Below are 19,564 nucleotides of genomic sequence, written 5' to 3'. Positions count from 1 at the left end.
TGACAGGCTCTGTATCCCCGTGCCCATCCCCCAATCCCCCCAGTCCTAGAGGTGACAGGCTCTGTATCCCCGTGCCCATCCCCCATCCCCCCAGTCCAGAGGACGGCCTGTCTGTATCCCCCATCCCCCCATGCTAGAGGTGACAGGCTCTTATCCCTTGCACATCCCCAATCCCCCCCCCCAGTGCTCTAGTGACAGGTTCTGTATCCCCGTGCCCATCCCCAATCCCCCCCAGTGTTTGAGGTGACAGGTTCTGTATCCCCGTGCCCATCCCCCAATCCCTCCAGTGTTTGAGGTGACAGGCTCTGTATCCCGTGCCATCCCCCCGTGCTAGAGGTGACAGGCTCTGTATCCCTGCCCCATCCTCCGAGCCCTCCGTGCAGACGATGGGAAGCGATGTTATAGGATGTTGTCTCTTTCAGAATCCGGAGCCGGTGGAGGACTGTATTCAACACACTATCTGCTCTCTATCTACCCGCCCTTCGATGCTACAGCCCCCACACCCCTGCCAGGTGTTTGAAGTGGTGGCCAGGACATACCGGGAGGATGCACTGAGATACACCATCGAGTTCCTGATCCCTGCCAAGCACATCTGCAGAGGGTACACAAGATGCCTGTTGAGTCCCCCACCTCTCTGTCCGCCGGAAGCCCGAATATGTCCCAGTCCCACCATGCACTTGTCTCTCGTCTGTCTGCAGAATGCCACTCTCTGATTGTCTTCCTGCAGGACATGTGCATGATTCACTTGTCCATCTGTCCATGTCTATCTGTCTGCTTGCCTGTGTGACTCCATGTCATCCTTCTCTACCATTCTCTGTCTGTATCCTTCATGCTTACCTGTCGCTAGATACACATCTGCTTCTCTCCCTCTCCCTTTATCAGGTTCATTCATGTCTCACACCCCGACCTGTCCCTTTCTTCTCTCTCTTACAGTCCCAGTATAACGGTTTCCTTTTCTGTCACGAAGGCTGGCCCTTGTGTCTCCATGAAAAGGTGTGGTCCAGCTGGCCTCCTTACCCTGGCAACACCTCAGACCTGGAGACTTTACCTCCAGGTGGTACCATACCTGGAGTGCTCCCCGAGGCTGGTGCTCAAGTGCCTCTCTACCGACAGCTACAGCGTGCAGGAGGTGCCAGTCCCCGAGGACTCCTACTCCTACATCTTCACCGTTGAGTGGCTCAATGGTATCAATAAGGACCGTCACACCGGACGCCTGGAGAACTGCCTGCTGGCTGCGGATGACCAGGTCCTCCGAGTGCCCTGGTCGGAAGTGGTCTACCCTCAGTTCGTCCACAAGGATGAGTTCATCGTGGGCAAGAGGTGCAGCCTGGACCTGATGCCTCCCGAAAGCCTGGTAGCTGCTCATGTCCCTGAAATTCTAGGAGCACGAAGCCCTGGGGATGGACGGATCTCCAACAGTGACTCCAAGACTGTCAGGCTGGCCAAGAAAACCAGGCAAAAAGCCAGTAAGGATGGGATCCATCACCACTTTGGACCCTTCTGATCATCCCCAGCTGGAAAATATTGAGGGAGAGTATGTGGAGCTTCTGGAAATAGCCTTCCACTAAAAGATGGTGGGAACAATAAGGAGAAATATCTGGGGGACCAGAACATCTTCAAGACCAAAACTGTGCCCACTCGGAAAGGGCACGGGAAGGGCAGGAACAAGCGCCATCGGGCATGGCTACACCAAAAGATGCCCAAGGAGGATATCCAACCAGGAAAGAACCAAGTGCGCCGGACTGGGATGGTGGAAAACCTGGAGGAGGAGGAGCCCTCATAGTGCATCTCAGATCATTCAAATGAGGGGACCAACCAAATGGAGAACCATCCAAATTCAGAGGAGCAGGTGAAGGGGGAAGGTGACTACATCAGTCCTGATATAGCCCGTTCTCTGGTCCAAGCAAGGGTGGACCTTGGGGAAGCCGAAGGAGATCATGCCAAAGCTTGGTGAGAAACCAAAGACGTCTTCTACAAATCTTCCAAGCCAAATGAAGTATGGACTGAATGACACCTCTGTGGCAATATCAATGCAGTCTGAACACACTCCTTCTGATAGCATTGTGGAAGGGAGAAAATCAACCTTATCCCCAGTGGCCTGTGCTGGTAACCCAGAAAGTGAGGCTTCTGATGAACAATCATCATTATTGGTGGATCTCATAGGTCAAGAGCTGATCCTGAAGTATGGGTACAACCAATCATCATTCCCACCAATAGAGGGCAGCACAGTTGAGGACACCCTCACTGCCCAACCAAGCAGCTCATTGTCTACCAACACCCAAGAACTTCAATCGATGGTAGCACCTACATCAGCTGGGGCCAAGGGATCCCCTGATAGGAAGGAACAGGAAGAACATCAAGATGTATTAGGAGATCTTCTAGGAGCAAACCTGGAACTCCAAACAAGAACAGGTCCTGTACCTGAAGGAGGGTCAGAATTGGCTGAGGGTAGCCCAGGATTGGGAGGAAGTGGAGAACAGCTAATGAAGGGTCTAGAAGCTGAGGCAGCTGTAGTTGAGGACCCAGACAATGAAAACCTAAAAAGCAAGAAGACAGGCAAAGAACCTTGTGATAGCCAAGGCACAAACTTGGCAGAGAGGGCGATAATAGGTTCCGAGAGGGCTGAAAAAAATGGAGGGCCACTAGTAAACATAGCCCCCAAAAAACACGGCAAGGGCAAAAGGAGGAAGAAAAAGGGAAACTGGAAAGGAGCGCTAGAGCTGAAGAGCAGAGGGAGAAGTCCAGGGATGCCACAGGACTCTCAAGAGCAGAGGAGGCACCCGAGGACCTGAAAACAGGAACCCATACGCAAGGCACGGGGCCCAGATCTAGAACCAGTGGAGGAGCCGGAGGTGACGAGGTTGGAGACAGCATGCGAGGCCGATCTGCTCCCGCAAAAGGAAGCACCGGAGGTCATCGGGATCACTGAAAGTGCAGAGGTCCAGGCAGAGGATAACAGACTGAAGAACAAGAACCCCTATCAGAAGAAGGTAGGCCTGTGCAGTGCTCCCCCCCCCCCCCCCCCCCCCACACACACACACACACAACCACCGCCAGCCATTTACATTTCCCAAATGCACCAGTTCTTCGGGGGTGGGCAATGCCCAAGTGCATGTGAGGTGGAGGACAATCCCATGAGAAAGAGGAAACAGAAGACTCTGTGTGTGGTGAGGGTAAAACCTGGACTGAGTCAGACTAATGACTAAAAACCCGTGCGTATGTGTGTGTGTGTAGTGTGTGTGTGTGTTGTGTACCTCCTTCTCAAACTACTGCCATGGTGTTAAGCTCACAATGCACCTCTGATCCAGTATGTCTGCCATCAGGAGGGGCTATTAATTCACCCCTTCACCAATTCATGGTTTTAGCTAGGGACATTCGTTTATTTTTATTTTATTTTTTCTGGCAATTTCAACATTATAACAAAAAAATAAAAAATCAGTGTAAAAATGACTTTGATATAACAGACAGGAGGAAAGCCAGTGGGGAAGTCTTTTTGCACTGATTTTTTCTTTTTGTTTTTTTTGTTAGAAATTGAAATTGCCAGGAAAAAATAAAATAAAAACTGAAAAAAAATTGTAGCAATCCCCAAAACCCCACCCCACAGGCGAATACTCCACGTAAAATGTTGGAATTTAGGTTGCAGTGGGCAGACTGTGATTAATTAATTAATTTTTTTTTGTTTTTTGTTTTAATGGATAGATTTTTGAGCAGGGTTATAGAACTATCACATCTGAAGGTCGCGGTCCTTAGGCCTCGGTTTTCCTCCGTCTGTCTTTTCTCCTCCCCCCAGCTTGTCGGTCAGCAAGTCGTCCTCTTCGCTTCCTGGCGATGACGCCTCCGCCGGCCTACCAGAAGAGCCCGAAGCAGTGCCAGCGGCCCCGAGAGGGACCGGGCGGGCAGCCCCCAGAACGCCTCGCTGCCGGCTCCTCGCCCTCGCCCACGGGGCTGCCGCCCGGACAGGAAGTGAACTGGGACATCCTGCAGTCTGGAATCTTCTGCCTTACCGGTGAGGGCGATGGGCCTGTCATGAACCGGAGGGAAGGGTTGGAATAGAAATGAACAGTGAGCTTCTCATTGGGTCACCGAAGGGCATGAGATGAGGGCCTCACCATCTTGCTCAACTGGATAAACGCTATTCAGCCAGCAGTTAGAGTACTTTGGTGGCTCTGGGGTGTGACGGCCTGCTTTCATCCCCTCACTGCCTGCTGGGGCTTGTAGTTTTATCTTTCCTGGATACAATATTAGGAGCTACAGTCTCTGCAGAAAACAAAAAAAGGAGTACAACCTGAAGTGAAGCAAGGTGGCAATCCTAGGCGTAGAACCGTCGTGGTGACCCCCACAGGCAGTCGGGTTTGTAGGTTATCCACAACGAATATGCATGAGATAACGTTGCATGTCCCTGGTTTCCAGTGCATATTCGTTATAGTTATCCTGAAGATCCAACTGGCATCCCTAGGCCCTGGTTGGAAAGGTCTGGCTTACTCCCTGTGGAACCCAAAAAGCGCCCTCAGAATAGCGTGAAACCCGCCTTGGTGCAGGTTATCAACCAGGGATTCGCAATCTTTGGAGATGAAACAGGAAATTTGAACAAAATTTCCCAATTCGTTTCATGTCACTTTTAAACGAAAGAAAAGAAAAACCATTTTGTTTGATTACGTTTGTTTTTTCCAAAACAAAACTGGGCCGTCACCATCGCCAGCCAACTCCCAATTCCTGTTCTTGTTGAATATTTTTTTATGCAGCAGGGAGTGATCCCTGAGAAGGGTGCCCACCGTTTTTGTGGCGTCTCATTTGGGTTGTTTTGCTGGTGGGGAGGAGTTTCGTTTTAAACTAAATCCCCTACCTGTCCCATTTTTTAAAAAAAGTCCCCTATGCTTTCACCCAGCCACCCCAGACCTCTCCAGGTAACCCCCCCACCTCTAGCTTTACCTGCATGTTCAATGGAGTGACCCCCGGTTGCTCCTGCCCCACTCGTTCGACGCAGTAAAGACCAGGGCCCGTCACCCTCGTGAAGTGCGGGTCCGTACGGTTAAGCTGGGGGAGGCCTAGAAGGCGTTGAGGGAGGCTGGGCAAAAGCCGACGGGGGCTGTTTTTTGAAATGGGACAGGCACATAATTTAATTTAATTAAAAACGGTGGCCGGGGCAGAACAAATAGCAAAAAAAAAAAAGAAACGAAAAATGAACAAAACGATATAGGAAATGATGTCGTTTCAAACCACAGCACATCTGTGACCCCCCCGATCCCTCCTGCACCAGCAGACTGCGGTCAGCACTGTCGCAAATTCTTGCCAATATAATAAAATGGTGTGGGCCAGGCCCAGGTTCGGGCCAGCACCGTTTTGTAGGGTAAAAATGTTACAGCGAGGCCAGCGTTGGTCTCTTGGTGCCGTTTGCAAGAGCAGGAGCTGCAGGGCAGGAGCAGACGGGGATCGTTCCTGCCCCCCCCCCCCCCCCCGTGAAGAAACTTTCAACCAGAGGATCAGAAAGTAAGAGGGTTCAAGGGCAGGAGGGTCTGGGAGTTGCGGTTTTACTGCGGTTCCCCCCCCCCCCCCCCCCCCCCCCCCAGTACGCTTGTTTGTTTTGTTCTTTAAATTTGGGTTAGGTTGTGGGGGTTTTTTTTTAATTTTAAATAAACGAAAAGAAATGAAACAAACAAAAAAGAAACAAAAAAAAAAGACAAAAAAAAAAAAGAAAGCAAACAATGTCCTTATTAGATCTTGGAAAATATCCCATGATTAAACCTCCCCCCGTAAAATGTCATTTAAAAATCCTCATAACCCAGAAATTGTTTCCTGGTCACCTGACTGGCCTGACAATCGCAGCTCTGTACTCATCTCCTCCGCTGCTTCTCTTCACCCTTTAATTTTAATTTTTTTTACATAGAATCTCTTGTTTTAAATAAGCCCAGCGTACGTTCTTGAACATTTTGAAATCTTTTTTCATGGAAAAGGTTTTCTGCGCTGGACGGATCCCGCGCCTTTCCGATTCAAGGCGGCCTGGCGCCCCCCTCATCCCGCCTTGCGTGACGTCGGGTTTCAGTGGGTCCCGGATTTCCAGAGGGAAGGTTTCTGATGGCTGACGCCCGGGCCTGACTGCACCAGCCGGGCCCCCCACCCTCTTTTTTTTTTTCGGGCTTGACTTGATCCCGGCGCCCGGGGAGGTGACGGCGCCGTGGAGCTGCAGAGTAGGAAGGGGGCAGGGGTGACATCATCCCCGAGCAGGAGGGTGGGGGGGGGGGATCAGGGAGCACCTGTCAGCGAGGGGAAAAAATTGCTGATAACGGGAGCTGTTCTTTTTTTTTTTTTCTCTCCTCTGCTGCGCAGGGGGGCGTGGACCGCGCCGGCCGTGCTCTGGTGACCGTCAACCCGTGGGCGCTGGAGGCCTGGAGGGACGCCTCGTACAGTTCCAGAGACCTGGTCGGCACGCTCGTACATCTGAGTTTCCCCTCCTCAGGTAAAACGCCTTGTGGAGGTGGAAACACCCTACACACACACACACACACACACACACCCACACACACACTCATACACACACACACTCATACACACGCACACACACTCATACACACACACACTCATACACACACACACACACACACACGCCCACACACTCACACACGCACACCATACACACTCATACACACACACACACATACACACATACACACACACACACGTGCACAACACACTCATACACACACACACTCATACACACACACACACACTCATACACCACACACGCACACGCACTCATACACACACACTCATACACACCACCATGCACTCATACACACACACACAACACGCACACACACACACACCTACTCCTACTCCATCCACGCAGTAACTACAAAAAAAATCACATCAAAATGCACACAAAGGGGGTAATTCTCGCACCCAGAGTCTTATCCCCGGAGAAGGCTGATACCGGCCCAGAACACATCCTGAGCTTCCTCGCCTGTTGCCACTCTGCAGTAACTGAAATAACAAATAATAATAATAATGACACGTAATCTGTAAAACCGGGCATAGCGGGAAGCTGGGAATCCCAGGCAGAGAGACAACACACCCGACCGCAGCCAAAGGCGCTGAGGTTATCCCTTCTCTCTCTCTCTCTCTCTCTGCAGGAAGGAAGTGCGAGATCTGGGCTTGACTCTAATTTTGGATTTACGGGCCAGCCCTCTGCCACCCCCTGCTGCTGTCCTGCGGGCACTGGGAAAGTTTCAGGTAGAGGACACACCCCTCTCTTCCAGGTCCTTCTACCTCCGCGCCTCTTTCACTGCTGCTCTTTTCTATCCGTGTCCGTGTGTCTCAGTTTTAGGAAGGTTAACCCCCTGCACACCCCCCCTGCTCCCTCACTGCTGCAAGATGTATCTTGTTAACGCTGCTCTCCCACCTCTTATATATAGGAGATGCCCCCCCGATCCGCGACCTCCATTCTTATCCTGACGGACGCCACCGATCCGGACGCCGCGCCTCTGCCGGAGGGACTGAGCACGCTGCAGGTACAGGGGGGGAGCGAGGGAGAGAGGGAAGTCCAGAGAAAGAGCATGGAGAGGGAGGGGGGGGGGGGGCAGGCAGACACAGGGAGAAAAGCTTGCGAATGAAGGGGGGGGGGGGAGAGAGAGAGAGGGAGCCCCTCGTCCCGTCCCCTTGTGCCTCTGCATTCTCTTCCTCCGTCTGCAGGGTGCGGAGAGGACAGGGCTGGAGGAGCTGCGGAGGCGCGTCAGCCTGGACCAGTTACCCCCCGGGCTGGGGGGCAGCCTGGCCTACTCGCACAGTGAATGGATGCAGACCCAGAGGGTAAGAGACGCCCTCCCCGGCACCAGCCCTACACATATATATCACCAACCCGGACCCCCCCCCAGCCTTACTCAGACAGTGAGAAAGACCCCGCAAGCCCCAGCCAGGTGACAGACCCTAACCCTGACCCACCCACACCCCCCTCACCCAGGGATCGATGCTCGCCCTGACCGCTCTCTCTCTCTCTCTCTCCCACCTCAGACCTTGGACTCCCTCTCTCAGCTCTGCCTGGAGGTCCTGCGCTCTCTCCTGGAGGTCATCGAGGACATGGAGGCCGAGAGCTCCCCCGAGGCCAGCGAGGTGAGCATGGAGGTTGTTGGGGGGTTTTTTGAGGGGGGAGGGAGGGCGGGCGCGACGGGCAAAGATGTCAGAAAACGCGCCAGCCTGGAGCCACGGGAGAAACAACCCTGGAAGAGGCCGAGGGCCACGTAAGACAGGGGTCCCCCCTCCCTTCCAACCCCCGTATCAAATCCTGGCGGCAGGGGGGCGGTGCCACCTTCAGCCGTGCGGCCTGCCCCCCTCCCCCCGAGATTCTAATCATTATACTCCATGACGACTCCACCCGCCCCCCCCCCAAACTGGACACGGGGAGTCCCTCGTGTCACGGTGTCTGGGGAACGCCTCCGCTACGGTTCTGGGGCGCTGGGAAACGGGGCGGTCACCCATGACCTAAGCCTAGAGGGGGCCCATACAAGGTCAGAGGAAGGGTTAGGGATAATGGGTGTGGTGGTGGTGGTGGTGCTGCTGGTGCTGCTGGTGGTGCTGCTGGTGGTGGTGGTGCTGGTGGTGCTGGTGGTGGTGCTGGTGGTGGTGCTGGTGGTGCTGGTGCTGGTGGTGCTGCTGGTGCTGGTGGTGCTGGTGGTGCTGGTGGTGGTGGTGCTGGTGGTGGTGCTGGTGGTGGTGCTGGTGGTGGTGGTGCTGGTGGTGCTGGTGGTGGTGCTGGTGGTGCTGGTGCTGGTGGTGCTGGTGGTGGTGGTGGTGCTGGTGGTGGTGGTGGTGCTGGTGGTGCTGCTGGTGGTGGTGGTGCTGGTGGTGGTGCTGCTGGTGGTGGTGGTGCTGGTGGTGGTGCTGGTGGTGCTGCTGGTGGTGCTGCTGGTGGTGGTGGTGGTGGTGCTGGTGGTGCTGGTGGTGGTGGTGCTGGTGTGGTGGCTGGTGGTGCTGGTGGTGCTGGTGGTGGTGGTGCTGGTGGTGCTGCTGGTGGTGGTGGTGGTGCTGCTGGTGGTGCTGCTGGTGGTGGTGGTGGTGGTGCTGGTGGTGCTGGTGGTGGTGGTGCTGGTGGTGGTGCTGGTGGTGCTGGTGGTGCTGGTGGTGGTGGTGCTGCTGGTGGTGCTGGTGCTGGTGGTGGTGCTGGTGGTGCTGGTGGTGGTGCTGGTGGTGCTGGTGCTGGTGGTGGTGCTGGTGGTGGTGGTGGTGGTGCTGGTGGTGCTGGTGGTGGTGCTGGTGCTGGTGGTGCTGGTGGTGCTGGTGGTGGTGCTGGTGCTGGTGGTGCTGCTGGTGGTGGTGGTGCTGGTGGTGCTGGTGGTGGTGCTGTGTGGTGTGGTGCTGGTGGTGGTGGTGCTGCTGGTGGTGGTGGTGGTGCTGGTGGTGGTGGTCGGGGGACGTCACCCTTGATCCGTCCCTGCCGCTGTGTGACGAGGTTCTGCTCCTGGAAGGTGGCTCCAGACCGTGACTCGCCGCCGGCGCCTCTGAAACCCCCCCTGCGCCTGAATGCGGGATTGTCGTGACCGAGTCCCGGGGGGGCGGGGGGGGTATCGAGTTTAAGGTGCCGATGAACCCGGCGTGGGCTGACAGCTCCCCCCCCCCCCCCCTCCCCTCTTTCACGAACGTCGGGCTCTGGGCCTCCGAAGACGTTTGTCAGCCCCTGGGTTACAGCCGGGGCTCTCTCTCTCCCCCTCTTCCCAGGACATCCCATCTCTGATAGCCCAGCAGCAGGAGAGCATGAGCAAGGTGCTCCTCGACGGCAGACTCTCCGAACTGCAGAGGAGCGGGGGGGGCCCTCATCGCCAGGCTGCAGAAGAGCCCCAGTCACAGGTGAGGGGGAGCAAGAGCGTTGCCGAGCGCACAACGTCTCCTTACAGTAATGATAATGATAACGGGATCCTAATCCCATTACTGCCACCATCTCTGAAATGAAAGGACAGAGAGAGAGAGGCAAAGCGAGGCAGAGACGCGGAGAGTCAGAGAGAGACAGACAGATGGAAGTGAGGAAGGTGTCTGGCAGTGGGTCTGGGGCAGCCTTGTCAGCTTCCTCCCCCTGTGACCTCTCCCCCTCCCTGCCTCCCACAGGAACCACACCGCCGCAGCCTTTCAGCTCTACGAGGAGGTGGACGAGGCCATCCACCGCCTGGTCCGACTCTCCAACCAGCGGCTGCGGGGCCTGGAGTCCCACCTGGAGCTCTGCCGGCGCCAGGATCAGATCCGGGAAGTAAGATGTGGCGCACGCCCTCCCTCTCTCCCCTCTCTCCGCCTCTCCCGGCCCAGCCGATGACATCGCGGCCCTCTCCCCCCTCCGAGAGGATATGATGTCATCGCTCTGGGTCCGAAGCGGCGGGCACAAGTGTTCCTGATTTCCGTGACCTCTATCCTTAAATCTCTTCGTGAAACAAAAACTATTAAGGCAGATTTAAAAAGAAAGAAAAGAAACGCTCCAGGTGCATCCAGTGTCTGCCCATTCTCCCTCCCTCCCTCCCTGCCTGTGCCCGATTTTAGTTTCTCAGGAAGTAGCCCCCATTGCCAGCTCAGGGCCCTTGCAGGCCTGCGCTAGACCTGGCTGCACAGTGCCCTCTAGTGACCGGTCACGGTACTGCCCCCAGATAAAGGCCGGGGGGGGGGGGGTGGAAGATGGGGAGATCCCCCCTGAGCGGATTCTGCCCTCCCGCGCAAACCTTGCCCCGCCGTCCCTTCGGGCGCCTCTCTGCGCGTCTGTTCCTGCCCGAGGAGCAGGGCGAGCGGACGCTGGATGACCTCTCTCGGCCACGTCTGGTTTCGCCCTCGTTGCAGTTCCAGGAATAGCAGGAGCTCGCAGGTCCGTGGATGCAGTGGTGGGTGGTGGTGGGGGCAGAAGAGAGAACCAGGACCGGCCCGGCCTGCCTGCCTCTGACAACCGGCGCCGGTGCTCTTGCTGATAGTAAAAGATGCCACCCCCTTCTGTTTCCCACGACCTCCACAAAGCGTTTACTTTCTAAGCAATTCTTCTTCTCCTCCCCCCCCTGCTCCTTGCAGATCCTGGCCTGGGTCGCTGATGAGGGGGAGAGGCGGCTGGCGGAGGCAGGAGTCCTGGAGGCAGGAGACCCCGTGAAGGCCCTGCGTCGGGCACTGGAGGACTTCCGGAGCTTTCGGGCCCTCGCCAAGGTGAGGAGGTCAGAGGAGAGCCAGCAGAGTCCCCCCTTGCTAAGAAAAAGATCTTACACTTTCTTATCTTCAATCCCAGACGAAGCTGGCTGCGTTTGTGTATATTTGTATCCGGTTGCGTGGCGTGTGTGTGCGCGCATTTCTCTTTTGGTGACTTAGGTTGTGAAGGAGAGGACAAGGGAGACCGCGCTGGGCCGTAAGTTCAGATAATTTATGACTATTTTCCAGGTCACGGCCCCTGCGCCCCGGAGGTGGCTGCGTACGCTCCTTCAGCTCCTTTATTTCAACCTGCCCGCATAAGAAGAAGCCATGCGCATCCAAAGAATTACCCAGACTTTTTTTTTCCGTCACCCCCTGAATGCTGCGATTTTCAAGTGCAGGAATTGCTTACAATCTCTGTCTCTCGTTCCCCCCCCCCCCCCTTATCCATCCTCAGGAGAAGCTGACGCAGGGCCTGGATGCGCTGAGGCAGGTTGAATCCTGGGAGATCTCCCCTCCGCGGGACCGGAGCGGCCCCTGCCAGCGGCTGGAAGCTTTCGGCCAGCGGCTGGAGCGAAAGGAGGACGAGCTCCAGAGATCCCTGCACCTCTACGAGTTCTTCCAGCGGGTGGGTAGATGAAGCTTCCCCACGGCTCAGCTTCTTTTCCCCCCTCCCCACACCCCCACCCCGGCGACTTGCCTGGACGTGGCTCTTCTTCCTGGGGTGCCAGAGGCAGGTTGCACGGTTTGACAGAAACCCGACCCAGCCAGAGAGCCGTTAAAGACCCATCCGGGTCTGGTTGCCGAGGCTTATCGTTTCCAGAAAGATCCAGAAGTCAGCTTTGGTCGAAAGGAGAGGGCCGGGGAGCCAGAAGAAGAGGCTAGAAAAGAATAGGGGAAATTGAAGTATTGTTAAACAATAAGGGAACACATCTTGTATATAGTTGAGGCGGGACTACTTTTTTAGGCGGAAGGACACACCCAGCACATGTTCAACTGTAAACTTTTTAAAAAGTTATTTTAGGGGTGAGTGGGGGGCTTTATATATTACGTACCTTACCAAAACCAACCGACCAACCAGTTTTTTTTTTTATAACAATGACAAATCTTATGGGTAGGAGCTGAGATTGCTTGTGTCTGCTCATGGCTGCTGTCTTTTTTTTGGCAAGGGTTGACATCTTCAGCTACTAACTCGTGATGTGGAAACTGCCTCCGACACCAAGTATTACACCTATAACTTCTGTGGCTTGTAACTCGTGACTCGGTCCCCAACTCACGAGTATTACACTTGGTTGATGGTAGGATGGGTTGATTGCTCCACCGGAACTAGGATGTAGTAACACGGCTGGTTAGACAGGAAGAAAGCCAGAAGTCCTTCATGTCCCACCTTTTTCTCGTGGCCTAACAGCTGCCTCTGTATGATAACCCAGAGGAAAAAATTGAAATGCATAGATACAATGGGGGAAAAGCAAGGTGCATTCAACCCATTCATGAAGACCTATCCTAAAGTCATCTGCTGGCCCTAAAGTATTTATGTAACTTATCGCCCAAACTTAACAAAATTCCAGGCGATGTACAGTAAAGTACTGATAGAATTATGCATTTCTTTTATAATTTCTTTCATAATAATAAAATAATTTCCACATGAACTAGACCTTATTATCATAATAACATTTTATAACTTTTCTCCCTTCTGGATTAGTGAAAACACAATGGCCACCTGTCGGTTGATTTTTTTTTCCACTTCCTGTTTTGAAAGGAAGTAGATCCTTCATTACACCCAGGGAATTGGACATTGAATTCCAAAAGAGAGAGAAAGTCTTCAAATTTCAATCAGTCCAAAGGGAAGGAACAATAACTGTCTTGAAGATATCTAAGCCCACAATCTGTGCATTGGATCCTTGTGCTTCACAGCTAATTAAAAGTAGCGCAACTGAGATAGGAGAACCGATCAGATAAATAATCGACGGCTCCTCGGAAGGTGGGCAGTTACCAAACTCTAAAAATGGCACCGGTGAGCCCACATTTTAAAAAGGCCTCTTTGGATCCACGTGCCCTGGAACAATATTTATTTATTTATTTATTTATTTATTTATTTAGGGTTTTTATATACCGCCTTTCTTGATATATATATATCAAATCAAGTCGGTTTCCATATAACACAACTGTCGCCGGGGCGTTACATTGAACAATAAACATAGTATTGAACTGACACCAGTGGCGTTACATTGAACAATAAACATAGTATTGAACAGGGAACGTGTATCTTTACATTAAACAGTCAACAGAATATTGAACAAAAAATGCAAATCAATTAATATTAAGTAATAATTGTGAAATAAAATATATAAAATATAGAATAGACGACAAAAAATGTTTTGATTAATAACTTAAATAAATGGTGCGAGTACTGCAGAATAGTTGATAAGATTGAGTTGTACAGGTAGAGTACAGGTAGAGTATACAGGAGACCGTGTTCCATGTTAAAGGACATGACCATGGGGAGGGGATCAAGAGAGGATCTTTCAATATCGTTCAATATCGAATATCCCCTGATCGAGAGAACAGTAGCTACTTCAATTTCGAAACTTCATGGATGAACGCAGGATCCTTGTCTGTTTCCGGGCAGGTTTTAGACCAAAATATAGAACTGAAACAGCATCGATGATGGTGATTGACAGTATATGGCAGAAGATAGGGTGGGGGGAGGGGGGGCTAGGGAAGACTTTCTCCACATCCTCATTGACCTGTCAGCTGCATTCGACATTGGCGACCACCGCCACATGCTCCTGAACGGGCTCAGTAAATTCGGGTATCTCCCAATCAGTTCGGCAAAGGTTCACATCATTTGTAACAAGTTGACCACAAAAAGAACGTTGTCACTGACAATTTGTTTTCCGCACCATGGCCTTCTTCAAGGCCCATACTCTCTCATCAGTGCATTGTACCATATATTCTTTTCAGTCTGTCACAGAGCTGGTTAAGAAATTTGAAATCCAGTTTCACTTTTGCGCAGATGATCCTGCAACGTCTTCTCTCGTCGGGCCCTCAACGAGAAGAAGTCTTGAAGAAACTAAATCAGTGTCCGGCACCTACTGCTCGCTGGCTGGGATCTGACAAGCTAAAACTAAATGTAGACAAATCGTTGAGATCTTACGGGTTAGGAAAGGTCAAAGCAAACATTTTGAGATTCATAATTACCTCAGAATTGATGATGCGGCCTTGCCCTTTAAACAGGATTAAGGCCAACAATGGCGCCCCCTCGGCCCTTCCATTGCGTAACTGACAAGACATTGAGACTCAATAAGTACTGAAGGTGAAATAAGAGATTTAAATTTCAGTTTTCTTGCAGGCCAGACCCCACAACTATATTAAATATGAACTTTTATTTTATTTTATTTATTTAAACTAAATAGCAGTAATTGATATAAGCAAATTACTTACTAACTTATAACTAGAGGGCAAGAGAAAAAATGCTAACTTTCAACACTCTGTGGGGTCTCCCCTTCCCTCGGTGCCCTGTGCACGTCCTCATTTTGCTTAATGGTTAATCCGGAGCTGCCTTTAAAGGCCACGTCTGCTGCCTGCTTCCGATTAAAGCTTCTGTGTCAACTTTCTTTCAGAAGGACAAGTTGGCCACCCCGATACACTGCACGATTAGCTCGTGAATAAACAGTTGTAATGTCTTGTACACGGGGCTTCCTGAGGAAACCCCCCCCCCCCCCACACACACACATTCACAAACTCCAGAACATGGCCCGCGTGGCTCCTGACGGGCATCCAGGGGAGGGATCACCCAAGTCGCTCCCCCTTCATCGCTAAGATTCTCCGTAAAACGGGACCAACTTCTATGAAAGAGAAACGACAGTCTTAACCCTGTGATCCTCAAAAGACTGCGTGGCTACCGCTGCCGTCAGCAGACGAGAGGAAAACGAAAGGAGCACGTCAAAGACCGTTCTCTGTGTGCAGGTCCATATGTACGGGATATGGACCTCCCTTCCTGAAGAATTTTTCAGATGGTCAATTTGGGGGGGGGGATTTTTGTCACAAGGCTTTCTGTGAACTAAACGAGAACTGATATTATCTTCCGCTGTCAGCCAAAGCAGCTGACTCAAGTCCACTGGGGTTCCTTCGGCTTTGCTTCGTCCGTTGTAGAGTTAATTTCTGATGGGATATTTAGTGTCTGTTCCAGGCAATTATAATGATTCTTTTGTTGTTGTACTGTATCTAGGGCTAATGTGCTCGGTATGTTCTACCTTCTCCCCCCTGCTCATGGCATTTTATCCACCCCCTTCTAACTCGTCTTCAGAGCAGGCGGGCAAGGCACGCAGAACCGCCAATAAGTAAGTCAAGATGGATGTCTTAGACCTTCTTGTTCCTGTCGTCCCCTGCAGGCGCACGAGTGGGCTCTGGAGGGGGTGAGGCGCCTGGCAGCCATCACCGAAGGCTCTTGCTCTCCCAGGCAGCGTCAGGAGGCCCTGCTGCCCCTGGCCCAGTACCAGCAGCAGCACCCAGAGATACCGGAGAGGCTGTTCAAGGAGGCGAAGGCCACGGCGCTGGAGCTGCAGGACCAGGCGGCGCTGAGGGAGTGGGCCCAGTGCTGGTTCAAGTGCCAGGAAATAAGGAAGATCGTCCAGAAGAAGACGGAGGCGGCCCTGGGGGGGGCGAAGGCCCCGCCGGGGCCCGCCTCCAGGAGCCCCGAGGGCCACAGGAAGCGATCGGACAGCGTCAGCCTGGCGCCCGGCAAGGGGGAGGGCCGGAGGTTTTGGGGGTTCGGCTCCGTGCTCAGCCCTTCCCGGAGTATGACGTCCCTTTTGATGCCCCCGCCGCCCCCCCCCCTCGGCGGGCCCCTGGACGCCGCCTCCTTCCAGTCCCTGTCGCCTTTCGGAGAGCTGGCGGAAACCGCCGAGGAGGACGTTGTTTTTGACGGCCCCGCCCAGCGGCTTGACGCGCCCTGCGGGCCCCACGCGCCCACGCTCCCGGTGGGGGAGAAGGTCCCCTGGGAGCCCAGGAAGAGGGGCCCTGCCTCCGAAGGATCGGCCTCCCCTTTCCCCAGGCCTCGGGCCTTCCGGGGCCTCCTGAAGAAGGCGCAGAGCATGGACTCTCCCGCTCCGCCTCCAGCGGACGCCGTCAGGCCCGGCTGGGGTCAGAGGGCCCTGAGCGAGCCGGGGAGCGGACAGGGGAACGTGGGGGTCTACATCAAAGGGCTGGAGGTCAGCAGCACCGAGGTGGTGGACAGGACCTGCTCCCCAAAGGAACACGTCATGATAGGAAGAGGGGGGTCACTCATGGCGGATGCTCCATGGGGCGGGACCCCAAGAATGGAGAGGAAAAGAAGGATCTGGTAAGTGAGGGGAAAATGCCCCCTACTCTTAATTTATTAATGGGGAAGATGCCCTCTCTCTCTCTCTCTCTCTCTCTCTCCCTCTCTCTCTCTCTCTCTCTCTCTGGTCCCCCAAAGAAAATCCCTAATGCTGATTTCGAATTGCGACGTCCTTCGCCCATTCTGGACTTCAGAAGGCTCTGCAGAGCCTATCAAAGGACGAGCTGAAAGGGCAGGGTGGAGAGAGAGGACACGAGGTCATGCTATTGCCATTATCTGGACCCAAATATTCTGCTTGGGCCCCCCTGCCTCAGAGGTGGCTCTATGGGTGTGTGTGTGTCTGTGTGTGTGCGTGTGTGTCTGTGTGTGCGTGTCTGTGCATGTCTGTGCGTGTGTGTGTGTGTGTGCATGTGTGTCTGTGCGTGTGTGTGTGTATGTGTGTGTGTGTGCGTGTGTGTGTCTGTGCGTGTGTGTCTGTGCGTGTGTGTGTGCGTGTGTGTCTGTGCGTGTGTGTCTGTGCGTGTGTGTCTGTGCGTGTGCGTGCGTGTGTGTGTCTGCGTGTGTGTGTCTGCGTGTGTGCGTGTCTGTGCGTGTGTGTGTGTGTCCGTGTGTGTGTGCGTGACTGTGCATGTCTGTGCGTGTGTGTGTGTGCGTGTGTGTGTCTGTGCGTGTGTGTGTGTCTGTGTGTGCGTGTGTATCTGTGTGTGCGTGTGTGTGTCTGTGCATGTCTGTGCGTGTGTGTGTGTGTGTCTGTGCATGTGTGTGTGCATGTGTGTGTCTGTGCGTGTGTGTGTGTGTGTCTGTGCGTGTGTGTGTCTGTGCATGTCTGTGCGTGTGTGTGTCTGTGTCTGCGTGTGTGTGTCTGTGCGCGTGTGTGTGTCTGTGTCTGTGTGTGTGTGTGTGTGTGTCTGTGTCTGTGTGTGTGTGTGTGCGTGTGTGTGTCTGTGCGTGTGTGTGTGTGTGTCTGTGCGTGTGTGTGTCTGTGCATGTCTGTGCGTGTGTGTGTCTGTGTCTGCGTGTGTGTGTCTGTGCGCGTGTGTGTGTGTGTGTCTGTGTGTGTGTGTGTGTGTGTGTGGTGTGAAATTGTGAAGCACCTGAGGAGCTACAGGGTGGCCGAAGGTCTGAATTACTGTCATTGCTAGCAGTAAAGCAGAATCAGGGATTTCAGAAAACGCTGGCCTAAATTTCAAAAGACGGTGCTGAGCAAAGCCCAGCAAGAGGCCGGGTACACGTCCATAGGCCTAAAGCATCCGATAAAAGTTTGCGAGGACAGAGACATGGCCGAAAATTAGATCCATGTAGGTATGGATGGCGCTAGAATCTTGCCTCAGAGCCAGACGTCCATACAAATGGACAGGGACAGAGGCCTGGCCTCTCTGTCTCTCTCTCTCTCTCTCACATTGGCTCTCTTTCCCGCTCTTCCAGCAACCTGCAGCGGCTGATGACGGAGGCGATCGGTCGGGAGCGGGAGTACGTGGCCTGGCTGAGCCGCGCGCTGGAGACCCACCGCAAGGAGCCAGAGACCTGGCGGGACGAGGCCCCCCAGGAGCCACGACTGGACTGGAGCGCCCTCTGGTGGAGCCTGGAGAAGCTGCAGGCCTTCCACGCTGGCTACTTCCTGAAAGAGCTGGAGGGGTGCCTCAGCCACCCGCTGAGGGTGGCCACCTGCTTTCTGCGCTACGTGAGTGGCGCCTGGGCGGCTGGGGGCGGGGTGAAGGGTGCATCGCCTGGGGGGGGGGGGGGGGGGCCCGCAGGGATCCTCTGTGTCAGGAACGAGTGGAGCCAGCCCAGGAAGGAAAGCTCCCAGGGATGCAGAGAGTGGGGGAGGGAGTCAGAGGGTAAAACTAGGACTGGCTCAACTGGCGTGGAGCCATTTGATAACCTAATAAATAGGGTGGGTCAAGGCTTACATTGCTACGGAGTCACCCCAGATTCAGCCTAACAGGCTGATCCAGTCCAGGTTTTCTTTAAAAAAAAAAAAAAAATGTTCCCACTGAATTCTGGAAGCTTTAGTGCTTTTACTTGTGGTGGGAGCATGGCCAGCACTTGACTACAAGCCCCTGAATTCAGTGGGATGGGGTCTGTAGCTGCAGTGCTAGCCCCCTCAAAAATCCTGTTAAAGAATGCAGCTGATAGTTAAAGTAAATGCAGTCAATAAGATCACAGGGAGTTCTCCATTCTGACGTTCATTTTATTCACTGAGGAGATTCTGCTGGGCATATACAGTAAAGGGTTTGAAAGTGCTTCGCGATCAGTAGCTCCCGCAGTCATAAATCTTAAGCAAATCGGAGAGGGGTTTGATAGTAACTGCGCTGATTTATCATCAGAAACTCCCACCACCTTGTGCAGGCGTCACACTGATAGGCATAAAGCCTGAAAACAGCACAGACAGCTGAAAAGCCCCATGCAGGCATTGCACTGATACAGCCAAAGCATGAATACCGCATGAACAGCTGAAGAGCAGATCTTGCTCAGAGCCCTGTGCAGGCGTTGCACATACATGTAAAGCATGAATACAGCACAGACAGCTGAAGAGCAGATCTTGCTCAGAGCCCTGTGCAGGCGTTGCACATACATGTAAAGCATGAATACCGCATGAACAGCTGAAGAGCAGATCTTGCTCAGAGCCCTGTGCAGGCGTTGCACATACATGTAAAGCATGAATACAGCACAGACAGCTGAAGAGCAGATCTTCCTCAGAGCCCCCAAGCAGGAGTCACACTGATACACGTAAAGCATGAATACAGCATGGACAGCTGAAGAGCAGATTTTCATCGGAGCGCAAGCAGGCGTCACGCTGATACATGTAAAGCATGAACACAGCACAGACAGCTGAAGAGCAGAACTTCATCAGAGCCCCGTGCAGGCGTCACACTGATACATGTAAAGCATGAATACAGCACAGACAGCTGAAGAGCAGATCTTCATCAGAGCCCCGTGCACGAGTCACTCTGATACATGTAAAGCATGAACACAGCACAGACAGCTGAAGAGCAGATCTTCATCAGAGCCCCATGCACGAGTCACTCTGATACACGTAAAGCATGAAAACAGCACGGAATGCTGAAGAGTGGGTCTTGGGCAAGGAAGTGTATTTTAAAAAGACAC

The 19,564-nt window shown here is 53.5% G+C and overlaps 1 protein-coding gene across 1 annotated transcript in view; it reads left to right on the top strand.

Moving 5' to 3' along the window:
- Nucleotides 1-485: 485 nt before the first annotated feature.
- Nucleotides 486-19,564, top strand: part of LOC115078584 (rho guanine nucleotide exchange factor 40-like) — a 29,166-nt gene continuing 10,087 nt past the window's right edge. Inside the window, 18 exon segments of the mRNA XM_029581513.1 lie at nucleotides 486-601; nucleotides 934-1,406; nucleotides 1,504-1,554; nucleotides 1,557-1,750; nucleotides 1,905-2,739; nucleotides 3,791-3,963; nucleotides 6,325-6,454; nucleotides 7,094-7,227; nucleotides 7,410-7,505; nucleotides 7,687-7,803; nucleotides 8,005-8,103; nucleotides 9,706-9,828; nucleotides 9,830-9,834; nucleotides 10,090-10,228; nucleotides 11,026-11,154; nucleotides 11,591-11,761; nucleotides 15,528-16,477; nucleotides 17,882-18,137. Coding sequence (XP_029437373.1) covers nucleotides 486-601; nucleotides 934-1,406; nucleotides 1,504-1,554; nucleotides 1,557-1,750; nucleotides 1,905-2,739; nucleotides 3,791-3,963; nucleotides 6,325-6,454; nucleotides 7,094-7,227; nucleotides 7,410-7,505; nucleotides 7,687-7,803; nucleotides 8,005-8,103; nucleotides 9,706-9,828; nucleotides 9,830-9,834; nucleotides 10,090-10,228; nucleotides 11,026-11,154; nucleotides 11,591-11,761; nucleotides 15,528-16,477; nucleotides 17,882-18,137 — 4,191 coding nt within the window.

Source organism: Rhinatrema bivittatum, chromosome 16 (assembly GCF_901001135.1).
Source record: "Rhinatrema bivittatum chromosome 16, aRhiBiv1.1, whole genome shotgun sequence".
NCBI lineage: Eukaryota > Metazoa > Chordata > Amphibia > Gymnophiona > Rhinatrematidae > Rhinatrema > Rhinatrema bivittatum.
The sequence above is the reverse complement of the archived record's forward strand: the minus strand, read 5'-3'. Positions and strand labels throughout refer to the sequence as shown.